The sequence below is a fragment of the Camelus ferus genome, chromosome 6 (assembly GCF_009834535.1).
Source record: "Camelus ferus isolate YT-003-E chromosome 6, BCGSAC_Cfer_1.0, whole genome shotgun sequence".
Classification (NCBI taxonomy): domain Eukaryota; kingdom Metazoa; phylum Chordata; class Mammalia; order Artiodactyla; family Camelidae; genus Camelus; species Camelus ferus.
Genome location: NC_045701.1, coordinates 39,829,864 through 39,842,834, shown reverse-complemented (window position 1 = coordinate 39,842,834; position 12,971 = coordinate 39,829,864). Strand labels below are relative to the sequence as shown.

The 12,971-nt window shown below is 40.7% G+C and overlaps 1 protein-coding gene and 1 long non-coding RNA gene across 6 annotated transcripts in view; one reads left to right on the top strand and one right to left on the bottom strand.

Annotated features, from left to right (window-relative positions):
• Nucleotides 1-12,971, bottom strand: part of NPAS3 (neuronal PAS domain protein 3) — a 799,363-nt gene that overhangs the window by 114,311 nt on the left and 672,081 nt on the right. For all 4 annotated transcript variants that reach the window (XM_032481854.1, XM_032481855.1, XM_032481857.1 and 1 more), the window contains one exon: nucleotides 6,948-7,122. In XM_032481854.1, coding sequence (XP_032337745.1) covers nucleotides 6,948-7,122 — 175 coding nt within the window. The remainder of the gene's footprint in view (nucleotides 1-6,947; nucleotides 7,123-12,971) is intronic.
• LOC116664221 overlaps nucleotides 1-12,971 on the top strand; it is a 228,922-nt gene that overhangs the window by 176,674 nt on the left and 39,277 nt on the right. The window lies entirely within an intron of this gene.

Here is a 12,971-nt window from a genome sequence, read left to right as displayed (position 1 = left end):
AATGCTGCATATAAACTGAGTGAACCTATTGTGTATTTTGATAAGAGGCCTACGCTTCTATTATTGAACAAACCATTTGCTATCCTGTAAATACCGTTATATTAATTTATATAAAAGTTGCACTTTTTTGAGTTGCAACCACTGTGATCTAAATTTTGGAAGAGAAAGTTAGTTTCAGTATGGCAGACAGAGTTAGGGTGCCATCCAGCATCTCCCCTGGAAACTAAACGGAGGCTGCCTTTATGTAGCTAAGTGAGTCACCAACAGGGATTTTCACAGGTCAGGGTACCACGCCCCCAAGGATGCCTTGTGCTGCCGCAGAGCGTTCTCAGAGCTGGCCTGGAAGGGCGTAGCTCAGGTGCTGGGCCAGCAGACCCTAGTAGGAAGGACGGATTTCCCCTTATTTTCTTTAGCTCCCTCAGGCAAGATCCTAGAAGTACACACAAGGTTGCTTTGCAGCTGTTCTCACCATACACAGACAAGCACACAAAAATGTGAGCAAACACAACTTAGGGTTCTACGTGCTCTTAGGCCTTGCATACCAGAAGAAAGCACTGGGAAAATGTATTCCCTTCTGTGGCCATTCCAGGGGATCTTGTTTTAGCTTAGCTGAAGATAAAGGCGACATTTAAGAAAAGCCTACTTTCTGCAGGAAAAAAATGGTACTGTGTCAAGGTAGCTTTTTTTTAGGCAAAAGGAGCATTCTGAGTTTGGCGAGGCAGTCCCTATAGTAGTACTGGCTTGTTTTTGGAGAGTGTGTGTCATCTTCATTCAGGAGTGGCAAGAGATAGTTTTTATTTCATTTCAAAATAGCGATGTAAGGGAAATGCATCATTTTGCAAATACAATTTTTGGATGAAAGCTGAGTTTATGTGTAAAGGATGTCTCTGGGTTATGGAAAGATGACTTTTTGTTAGGCTGCTATCTGACTATTAGAATTGACACATACATGTGCACACAAGTATTAACAGGAATCAGGCCAGGTTGGGGTAATCGTGAACTTGTCTGGCTCTTTGCTACAGCTACAGTAGAGATGCATTTCCTATTCAATCCAGCAGAGATAACCGTGATACATTATCTGATGGATTTATCTTTGCTTATATTGTATGAATATGGAAAGGAATTAAACGTGTGTTTACAGTTTGATAAACATTCAACATAAATTATACATTTTAATTTCATTTATTAGTTGGGGACTATGGAAAGCAGGAATTTCATTGCATACAAACTGCCATTCAGATTGAAGGATTAGCAGTTTCCTGAAAAGGTACACTAATTGTAGGAACAGAATTGATTTCTATCTCAAGTGAGTCATGACATGGTTTGTATTCAGAGCTTTAGAAAGGCAAAAGAGGGGCCAGTTCATCCTCATGACTATACAGTTCATATTTAACACTTCCTGTGGGTCTAACATTGTCATCGTGAGTAATTCTAGTGCTAATAAACCTATCATTTGACAACTTGAATATTGTCATTACCACACAAATTATCAAGCTCTATTTATGCCTAAAAGAACTTGGCCTGATCTTTTAGCATTAGCATGTGGAGCCGTCTCCATGATATTATCTTACCATACAATGACTCCAAAAATCTCACAGAGATTAATGGTGATAACATAATTCCAGAAAGTTGCCACTCTATATGTAGAAATATATTGGCAATAAAAACCAGTCACTGTGTGCCTTTCCCCAGTAGGGGATCTCTCACTTTTCTTTGATTTTTAAAGGCTTCAGATCAATAACTGGAGTGACATTATTAACAGCTCCCTCAGCACCTTGGCCAGCGCTAATATTAAATCCATTACACCTTCTGTTTGACATTTGCAGTACAGCAGAAAGTGCTGTAGATACAGTCACATTGTCTGGGGACTGAGGTTGGATGTGGGGTTAGTAAGATGGTTTCCCTTGCTTGACTTCTAAATTCAGTTCATTGATAGGAAACTTAAACCAATACCAAAAAAAAAAAAAAAATCAAAGCATCTTCCCCTCCTACTCCAATCCTATACTAGGTAGTAAGTATTTCACCCATAAAAATACAATTATATCTCATGTCTAAGCAGCTTTTGAAATACAATATTGATCTGATCCTCAGATAAATTTTTACATTCTTTGTTGTTATTCCTAAACATTTGTGCCTTTAATTATATCACTTGTTATGAAAATCGTCTAACGAATGCAGAGGAATTGAGTTCCTGTAGAATCAGGAGCTGATCCCATTTACCACAGCACAGGGGCATAAGTAGAAAATGAAGATTATTTCTATTCAGGCAAGTACTCAACTTCTTCAGTTTTGCTTGCCTTTAAAATATTCAGGACGTAGAGTAGGTGTAAAAGCATAAAGATCATACTACTACAGTAATTATCTTAACCTCCCATAACAGGCTAGGTCTGCTTGAAAGTTTAGACAAAACACAATAGCCTCTACTTTAGATAGCCAATGGCTAACCATGTTGCCGTAGTTACTCTCACTCTTCACCAAGAATACTGTCTCACATATTTTACTAAATTGTCTATATCCCAGTGCAGTATTGATTTCTCCCTCTGTGAGCTCGCACCCATTCAGTAAGCAGCAAGAACCTCGTATCCTGGCTGAATTCTCCCCGAACTGGGGCCCAGGTGTGTTACTCCCGACAGTGGTCCTATGGCTGGGAGCTGATGGTTATAGCTCGTGGGGAACAAACCACTGGAGACAGAAAGGAAATATTACGTTAAGTGAGAAACATGGCAGGGAAAGCGGTCTGTGAGGTTAAGTGAAAAAGCAGGCTACCAGAAGCATGTATGTTACGGTTTAATTTTAGTCAAACAAACAAAATCTAGAAGGCTATCTAGCATACACCTATAAGAACAGTGGTTATTTGGGGTGGAGGTGTGTTGGTCTTTATACTTGGTTTTCTGCATTCTCGAAATTTTTCACAATGGGCATGAGCTTTACAACTGGAAAAGATCAGTCTGTTTTAATGAGGAGGAAGAGGGAGGAAAACACAACAATTTTGATGACCTAACTCAGGGAATATTACTCTTTGCTTTCAGAATAGGGAAAAATTTCAAGTACCTCCAGGATTTCTTATTTATTAAGCATTTAAAAGATGTGGCACTAAGATTTGTTTTTTAAAATGATAGCACTCATAACCCCAAAATTATAGAATCGTTAAGAGTGATGAAAAGAGACAAGCAGATCTACAAAAACAAAATGAGCCACCCAAACATCTTGTTTCAGAGGTTGTGTGCCGCTCCCCCCCCGCCCCCCACCCACCCTGCCATCTTGCAGGAGCCACAGGAGCAGAGGCAAGGGTGCAGGCAGGACCCAAGCACAGAGCAATCTCTTCCAAAATGCTTGGACTCAAGCCCCTAAAGAAGCATGCTAGAACTTTATAACTTTTAAAAATAGGCTACCCATTTATTTTTCTTCCGCCTGCCTTTAGAGTTCTCTAAAAGAAAGAGCATATTTATCAACTATTAATGAATCTGCATACATATAAAATATTTATTTGGGTTTGCTGTCCAGTCAACAGCTTTTTTTCCCCTGTCTCATTATCTGGAGACTCATTCAAGACAAGACAATCACAGGGCTGGCAGGTCAAAGAAATAGAATTCCTATTATGGGACAGGATCACTGCCTCTTAGGCTGGTTTAGTCACTTATTTCCTTTTATTATAATGCCAAATGTTATTTAGATTTCAGTCACTTAGTAATGCTACACTGAACACATCGGGGCTTCTGAAAAATTCCATACCTACTAGTCCCTTCATTTTCATAATCACCACATATTGATATCCATTTTCCAACCAAATTACACCACTATTTAAGCAAGAATCTGTGTTTTATCAGAGTTTTAAAGATTATGATGTAGTGAACAACAGTCTTCAAAAATGTCCCTTCGTGTTATTAAGAATTAGAAAATCTTGTTAAAATTCTTTCAGCTTTTAAGAAACATAAGCTGCTTTGGGATGTAGTGCCTGACGTGGACTTTTAAAGTCATTCCCCTGGAGCAATGATCTGCATTAGTGAAGATATTTAGCTAAAGGTAGCATCCTACACTGCCTTTCAGTATTTGAGCAGTCAATCTAATTGCCTTTTTAAGACAAAGACTGAAAATCACCCAGACTCCAGAATCATACGGCAGAGACAGTTTAACACTCTAATGGTGAGACGTCTACTCTCCATCAAGGAAGAGACGCACTTCTCACGCGACTGCCGCTAATGAGCCCAAGTTGTTAAGGAACATGGAAAGCAGAATTCTGCATTTTCCCAGTTAGGATGGCTCAAGGAGGGCCAGGAAGGCAGGGGAACGAGCCCTGAGTAAATTTTCAATCACACTTCAGTGTTAAATGACAGAGTAACTGTAAAGGATATATGTTGTTTTTCTAATATCTAGAATTAAAGATGCTAAGTGAGAACTGAGTCCTGACAGTGTTCATGGAGCTGTTTTATGTAACCTGGTGCTTCACAGAAAGCATGGGATTCATCAGAGTTTTTATAATTAATCTCAAACCAGTTTGATTTTGACTAGCTTAGGGATACCCTAGCAGAGCTGCTTTGCAGGCTGTGGATTTTGTTTTTCCTCTTCCAGGGGACAAGTCACCCTTCACGGGTTTAGGGAGACATCAAGCGCAATATGGATCAACAGTGGGGTCTGGCTGCCAAGAGGACCCGCTTTAACCTGGGGCTGCATAACAGGAGTATAGTAGCCTAACCCGAGAAAGGTGACAGTCCCCCTGCTTTGTGCTCATCAGAATATATCTAGAGGCTACACAGTTCTCAGGGCCCTGTTTTTAGAGGGTCACCAACAAACAGGAGCATGGCCAGGGGAGGGGGACCCAAGTGGTGAGGGTCTTAGCCTTACACCACTGAATGGTGGCTGTGGACCTGGAGAGAAGGAAGGTGGGAGGAAGAATCTGGTGTCTCTGACTTCATGTATTTGAGAGGCTGTAATGGGGAGGAAGGAGTCAGTCTGAAATGTGGTCCCAGAGGGCAGACCTTGGGTTGGTGGGGGAGAAGTTGCAGCCAAGTCGATTCTGGCTCCATATCAGGAAGAACTTCCTATCAGACCTGCTGACCAACCGAGTGGGAAGCTTTGTGTGTTCCTGGGCTTCCAATCAGGAATGAGCAGAGATTGGAAGGGCCTCTGTTGGTTTTGCTGTAAAGGGATGGTTGCATAGGTTGGAGGTTGGATTCAAGGATTGTTGAAGATTCTTCTTAACTTGAGAGTTCGTGATTCAGGGCAACAAAGTCTACTTTTCCATGGCCTTAGTTGACATTAAGGTTGTAAATTTGATTTCTTATACACTGATTGTTTAAGAGTCATGAGCAACTCAGGTTTCCCAACCCAACTCCAAAATGAAAGAGTAGAGAACTATTTTCATGTGCTACTTCTCAAATATGCCCAGATGTGAACACTCTAATGACTCAAAAGCAGGTGCAAGGATCTCACTGACATATCTGTTCAGTAAAGCCAGCGAGCCATGGTACAAGAATATATGACTCCCCCTGACCTCCCAGAAGAAAATTATTTTCATTTTTAAATAGTAAAGAGTAGTCTTAAATACTCTTTTCTCATGCATGGGGCTCACCAGAGAAGAATGCTGACCAATACTCTAAAATAATGCCCTAGAAGCTGCAGTTAACTTAAACGGGGAAACATAGATTGATTCCAGATGGAATGAAAATACTTCCAAAAGAGGCAAGTATGTTTTTTTTTTCCCTTCTGTGTGAGCAACCATGCTGTAATTATTTCTAAGCAGGTCAAATAAAAGTGTTTTCTTGGAAGTATGTAGAGTTATTGTTAATCTTAAGATAGGGTTTCTCCATTTTTCTTTCATAAAATGCTTTTGTATTGCAAGCCTGTTTTAGAACAACATTATCAAGTAAAGTACAAACATCTTGAGAGTGCAAAAATAATTTCCCAAGTAAGCAAATAAAACTTTGCACTTCAAATCAGGCCTTGATTCATTAAAAATCTTAAACTTCTCATGAGAAAAATTAACATTTAAACCACTGCTGCTTGGCCAAGCACTCTACCACACAAGAATATGAAATATCTCCTCTAAAAAAGTACAAAAAGGACAAAACCACAAATGTGGAACTTCAATTAATTTAAAGCCCCAATCAGCAAAGAATAAATCCTTCGCAGATCTAATTACCAGCGCTCTCGGAAGACCCAGGCCGACCAGCCAATCTTCCCCGTGTTTGAACAGCTTGATGAACTAGGGGACTGATGGATATCAAGTCATTTTGTTTAATTTATAAATGGATTTTCCCCTAATACTTAAATTATCATCAGTACAACACAATGAAAATGGGAACATTCTGAATGCAAAGTCTATAAGAGTCCTGGAAGGAATCCCAATGAGGAATGTCACCTCTGCTCATTCCTCTATACAATTGATCTAATTAAATACTGAGGGTGGAAAGGCAGTTTAAAATGTAGCCATTTCTGTTTTCTTTTTAGCCTTAATTTATCTGTTCACATCTTTCAAGTACCTTCTGATACTAAAAAAAAAAAAAAAAAAAAAAAAAAAAGAAAGAAACCAAGATTCTACAAGCCCCTAATACTTTTAATTCTCCACAAGCTAATATTCAAAAAGTCTTTGCTATAGATTTTGCTGAATAATAAATGAATGCATTACATTTCGCCATGGTAACAATAAAGAGGAAGAGAGCTTTCCAAATCTGAACCTTTTTCCTCCATTAATTTGAACGAGAAACTCAAGGAACGGGGACCTTCTGTATGTACTGTTCAACTGAAATTAGATCTCCGGATTATCCTTATTAAAATGTCTTCTTATTTTCAAATCTCTTCCTTATTTAATTACTGCACAGGACAGAAAGCTGCACAGAATTGTTAAATACCATCAGACCTATTTATAGTCTCTTCACACTGGCAACTTGAGCGCGATTATTGGCAAAGGTCCTGCCCACCAACCCACGCGCTGGGATTGCAAGTCCCACCTGGCTCGGGGGTCTCGGACTGCGAGGAGGAAGATGCTGAGCTGGCGCCATCTTCCGCGGTGCCCTGTGACAGGAGCCCCCGCCCCGGCGGGAGCTTCATGCCCAGCTGCTCTGCCATCTCCACGTGGTCCCCGGGGTGGACGTAGTCGAAGACGCTGCTGCCTGTCAGCTCCACCTGGGGTGGAAGAGAAAGAAAGAGTGGGAAAGAGTTGTCACAGGCTTTTCATTTTTCACATTCGGACCTACTGCTATGCAGCTTCTGAGCAGAAAAGGAAATGCAGGAAGCCCCCAGAAACAAGGCTGATTCTAAGACTTTATCCTCCAATGCTTAAGGATTCTTGAAATTGAAAGGTTTTTTCCCCCCCACATGTATTTATTTAGCAATTGTTTAGCCCAGTTTTTTCTCAAACACTCTTGTTTGCATAAAGTCAAAACATTCTGTGAAATGTGGATGAGTCTGCCGGAGTTCAGCCGTTTTATCCACGCATCATCAAATACTTGCCTGTCTGGTGTCAACTGGATGACTGACTGAATTCTACAGTTTTCTTATTGTGAAGTTTGAGCTTTGTATAGAAACAGCCAGAGATAGCGAATGAGTATTTTCCTTAAAATACACAGATTTCCAGGATGCGTATTTATACGTATCAGCTTATTTCTATGTAAATTTAAATGGAAGAAGTGCTGCTTACAAATATATGCAAAGGCACAATGCTTTCATTAAATATTACTCATTAGCTCTGTAATCGTATGGAGAATTTTCCACGCAAAGGAGGTCAGCTGGGGTCTGAAGCAGCCATTTTTTTTCTGCTGGTATCAGCTTGTTTTGCCTTCAATCTAATAAAATACATGGTACAGATCTCCTTGAGGGCTTTTAAGGAAGTGTTTTATTTTGTTTACTCTTTGTGTTCGGCAGCACCTCCATTCCAGGCTGGCCCTATTCTGGTATTTGATACTCATTCTCTACCTTTGGAGTCAGCCTCCACTGTCAGCCATGGCCGCTGTCTAAGGGGGCAGAAGTTGCTGGTGAGGACTGGCCTTACCTCTGTACCCTTCTGATGCTATAACTCTTACTTCCTTCCAAGAATAGCAATAATGGTCCTAAAATAATGTAGTTGGGTTATAGGTACTACGACTGGGAGAGATGCATCAGGAACAGAACAAGAAAAAGCTCTTTCCTGGGTCACTAATGGGTTTCCCATTCTCCGGAGTTTAATGGTCTCAGGACAGCTCTAATATGCCACAGAAATTGCCAGAAGTTCAGACTGTCACAAGTTTCTTGGCGGCTATTTACCTAGAACCCTTTCCTACCACAGCTGCCTTTCCTGAGTAATTTGTAGCATCCCTTCACATTCCACCAAAGTGCCTGCACTCTTCTGCCTGCCAGGAAGGCAGGCTGGTGGCAGGCACACTGTCACAGAGAGTGTAATGCTCAGAGCCATCGTTATCTCTCGAACTCCAAGTCCCGGTAAAACCATCACATCGACTCCCGGACACCATTTGATTGAAATCTTAACAGTCTACACATCTTCAACATCTATCAATTAACAGAGGTAGAGACAGAAAAATGGGAGGCTAAATTCAGTTTGGTTAATAGCTGTTCCTGAAAAAGGCTCACCTAACTTTTCCCGAAAATGAGGTCCTTTCTCTTTGCTATTAAATTACACTCTCCTGTATTACCCGACGACCGACTCTATCGTTTTACAGTAACTATTTCCTCCATTTGATATTGTTACGGAGCGTAAATCAGGATTCAGAAGCGATCGGTTCCTACCCTCTGGGAGGGAGGGATTACGTGGAAATAATCCCTTTAATGTGCGTCTTGCCTCTAAGCATTTCACACAGCAATAAATGGGTAAACTGACTTTGAGCAATTAAGAAATTAAATGAAACTAATAAAATGTGTGTTTTAATATTTCTTGATGGTTATTTTGTTTGGGGATTAGTGAGTATGAGGAAGTCACTCTCATTCTGCATGGAGTCCAACTGCAGCACTTTAATAGAAATTTCTGTCACTTTTCTCAAACTCCAAATCTTTAACACTGCAATGTGCCTTTTGGCACTGACCACAGATTGTGATAAGATGACAACACAGGTGGGAGATGTAATAGATTTTTTAGGGGTGCTGGTTATTGAATATTCATGTAAGCCAGTCATATGGCGAGGAGGAGCGGGCCACTGTCTCCACAGCCTGATGGACTTAGATGTGCAGGACTGCCTTTCCACAAAGTGATGACCCGAGTATAGCACGGGTGGTCTAGTTAGAGCACCACTGAGTCACAGTGTGCCACACCACATGACGCAGTGAGGGCTTTCTCCTCGTCTCATGAAGACTGTGCTTATTTCTCACAAGGAGATTTCCTCAGTGCCAACCTCTCCATCCTATATTAGGCTTTGAGGTATCTTGGTGGAGGACTCGGACCTTGTTGAGGTTTTCACGTATGTACTGTAGTAAAGTTCAGTGGTGCTGTGGAACACACAAAATAGCGGGAGTTATAACCTGGCTTGGAGATCGGAATCCCTTCCTCCTGTGTGTGTGACCTTGGACCATTCACTTAACCTCTTTGAGCTTCAGTTTCCTATTCTGAAAGTGGCAGTATTGCTGCTCTGCAGGACTCGGTGGCGGGGGGCACCACTCACACTGTGTTCTATGTGAATGGCACCCCCTCCCAGAGGACCACATTTTAGAATGGTGCAAGGCAGTGGCCTGACAGCTGGGATGGAAACGAGACTTGCTTTATGTGCCTCACAGCCTAATTTTGAAAATCCAGTGAAACCATGCAGAGAAAATCTCCTTGTGAGAAATAAGCACTACAAAATGCCTGCTGTTGTCACTGCTGTTTGGCAGATAAGAATGGATGACAGGCATGTGGATTCCTGTGTAACTTTGGTGAGGACTCCTTAGGGTCTGTGTGGTCGCTTTGAAACATCTCTTTAATCAGTAGGGGGTGCAGCAGAAGTGATGCGTGCTCTGGGCCTCAGCTACCGACCACTGTGCACAAGTACTCTTCCTACTTTGACGAATCCTCGTAACAATCTTTGGAACTGATATGATTATCCCAGTATCTGGTTAAAGTCTACTTGACTCAACCTCCCACTTCTCTGGTACTACCCCTGCAGTCAGAGAGGCTGAGCAGGCACCTCTGAGCTCCTCTGTCCTGTAGCTTCACTTTTATTCAAGAGAGAATGTTGGTCACTGTGGAGGGAGGAGGCTGAGGGCAGGCAGCCTGGCTGGCAATCCCCTGGGCTAAGGACACTTTGCTATTGGACTCTTGAGTCAAAAGAAGGCAAGAAAGCAGGTGTACTAAACTGAAATAGATACAGGGGTAGACAGAAGTCTACTTATATATAGACCTTGAGTCATCGTCATCATCATCACATCCATCACTTTCAACATTTCTCATAGTGTTTTCACTTGACTTAAATAGATTTTAGAGCTGGAAGAGACCTAAAAAACATCTATTTATACTCCCTTATTGAATAGGTAAAAACTTCAATAGTTCTGAGAAGTTAAAAGGCTTGCTCAAGTTTACCCAGGTGTTTAGTGGTAGAAGCAGGGCTGTAAGCCCCACTGGCTCACTCTGTTTGTGGCTTTCCTCACTAAACCCCTGTCTGATTTGTTTCTGTCTCTTATGAAGACTGACTAGGCAAGAGACTTGGAACTTAGCTGCCACTAAATTCCAAGCCTCAAAAGAGACTGCAAAAACTAAGACTAGGGATTTTTTACTTGATGAACAGATGTTCACATGAGCTTGAAGTAGAAAAAAATAGAGCTTCCATCCAATATGACTATAGTTATCAACTCTTCTAGAATTTTTGCCCGCTGAGAACTAGGAGTAGTGTCTTGTACATAGTAGGTCTATCACAAATGTTTGCTGAATGAATAAAAGATGGATATATGGGCCTAAAAAATTTGCCTCATCTGTACTTGATTGGGACAAATTTAGCTTGCTTCCTTTATATTATTTATGGCATTATTATTATAACATTATTTACTGCTCTAAAATGAGTACAATATAGCACCATAATATACTCATTCCCAGTATTTGCCATATGCATGGAGACCTATACCTTCTTCTATAGAGGCCAACTTAGTTAACTGAGGATAGAATTTTATAAATGCTGGCAAAGAGCAGGCTTTAAGGAGTTCTTTCAGATAATATGGCCATCTTTATATAACTATTTTCCCCCCAAACTATGACAAAACTGTGTTTAGTTCATTAGTTTATTATGTGAATTTTCACATAACTTCATTAAACAATTATTTCTTAAGTATCTGTTCAAATCACCAACAATAGAAATTTACAGAAATTTCATTTTCTATGGATTTTTGGTCCTATCTTCAATCTATAATTATGTTCTAAAGAACGGAAAAGTACAGCTTTCTCCCTAATGTTGTGTTCTTCCAGTTAGTGCAAGTTACATTATAAGGCAAATGTGAGAACCTCTTTATTTTATAGTAAACTTCATCACCTCTATGGTAATTTTAGAAAAGGTAAACTTAAGAAACAGACTCATGGGAATTTGAATTGTTTCCCGAGCAGAAGAAGGAAAAGCAAGCATGACTGTTTCCAACCTTGCTCACTTGGTCCCCCTGTACTTCGGCTGAGTGACTCTGAAAGAAAAATCCCTCTCTCACATTGCTTAGTGCATTAGAAAACAGCTGAGAACATGTAAGGGGGCCAGAGACAGGCAATGAGTAATAAGCGGTCAGAGCCAGAAACAGCATTCCCTTCTCCTTGCATTTCCCCACTCAAAGCTACCAAGATTCCTCCAGGACGAGCCATAGCCACTTAGTGTCATCCCACATACTCAAGCTAAACCACCTGGCCTTCCTCAAATTTATTTCACATTCTGTTCGCTTGCATGCCATGTGTACACTAGACACAGTTGATTTGGTAACTCTGAAGTTTCCTGGAAAAAAATGTAAATATATTATACAGTGGTTTGAGTTGACTTCCATGTCGGGTCATTGTACCCTGCTGGTACATAGGAGGGGGGACTAATTTGTCTTTTCAGACATCAAGCAAGCATGTCAATAGCCTTTGCTTGACCCCCTGGGGTGAGCAAATACTTTTTAAACTACAGCAGTGTACCAACAGTGCAAATCATTGAATTCAGTGCTCCTTTGATTGAAAGGGTTTGCTCCAAATGAGGAACAGGCAGCAATACTGCTAGTCGTCCCCACATTGGAATAACTTGAGGATACTTTTAAAAGCAAGATGATAAACCTGTTTCTTTCTTTAAGCCCATTTCAGTCTTAGGAATAATATAAAATTCATTTTTAACATATAAAGAGCAGGTTTGAATGACCCTTTTTAAGGTGGAATTTCTTAAACCTTTTGTAAGATGCTGGGTTTTTGTAGATTTCTTGAGGGCCTTGAGATGACTGAGAGGACAGGACGTTAAGCAGGTGAAGCCCTTTTTCAGGAGTCCTTCAGCAGCCAGGCTCCATCCCCACAGGGGATGCCTGCAATATTTGGAGAGAAGGTCATGCCTGAAAGAGGACAATGTCAGTGGCAAGGGGTTTGGAAACCTCACTCCCAGGTTAGGCTTTCAGATCTACCAATAACACCCTGACATCCTGGTTAGAAAATCCTGACCCAGGATAAGATGGAAATTCTATCTCGCTATGGCAGATTAGGATTTGTAGTTTTTTGGGTGTCACATTTATATTATTGAGGGATAATAGAGTGATAAAAGAATAAAATATAATAAGATGTGATCGCTTGATTAGCATAGGTTTTCTTAGGATTTACTGGTATCTTAATGCCATCTTCATAACTTCCTACGTATTGCAGAACTCTACTGAATATTTATGAACTGTTTTGACAGAAACTTGATGTTCTTTACTGCTCTGTCTCCTTCTATGTATTTGCTGACTTATCTGAAGAAAAACGCATAAAAGCATTGGGTCTGTTACAGAGATACATGTATGAATTAGTAGAACAAGAAGAAAGAAAGGTTCTATATCAGAGCGATGAGGTAGAATGAAAAATCCTTCCAGTGTCATCAAATAAGAAATGA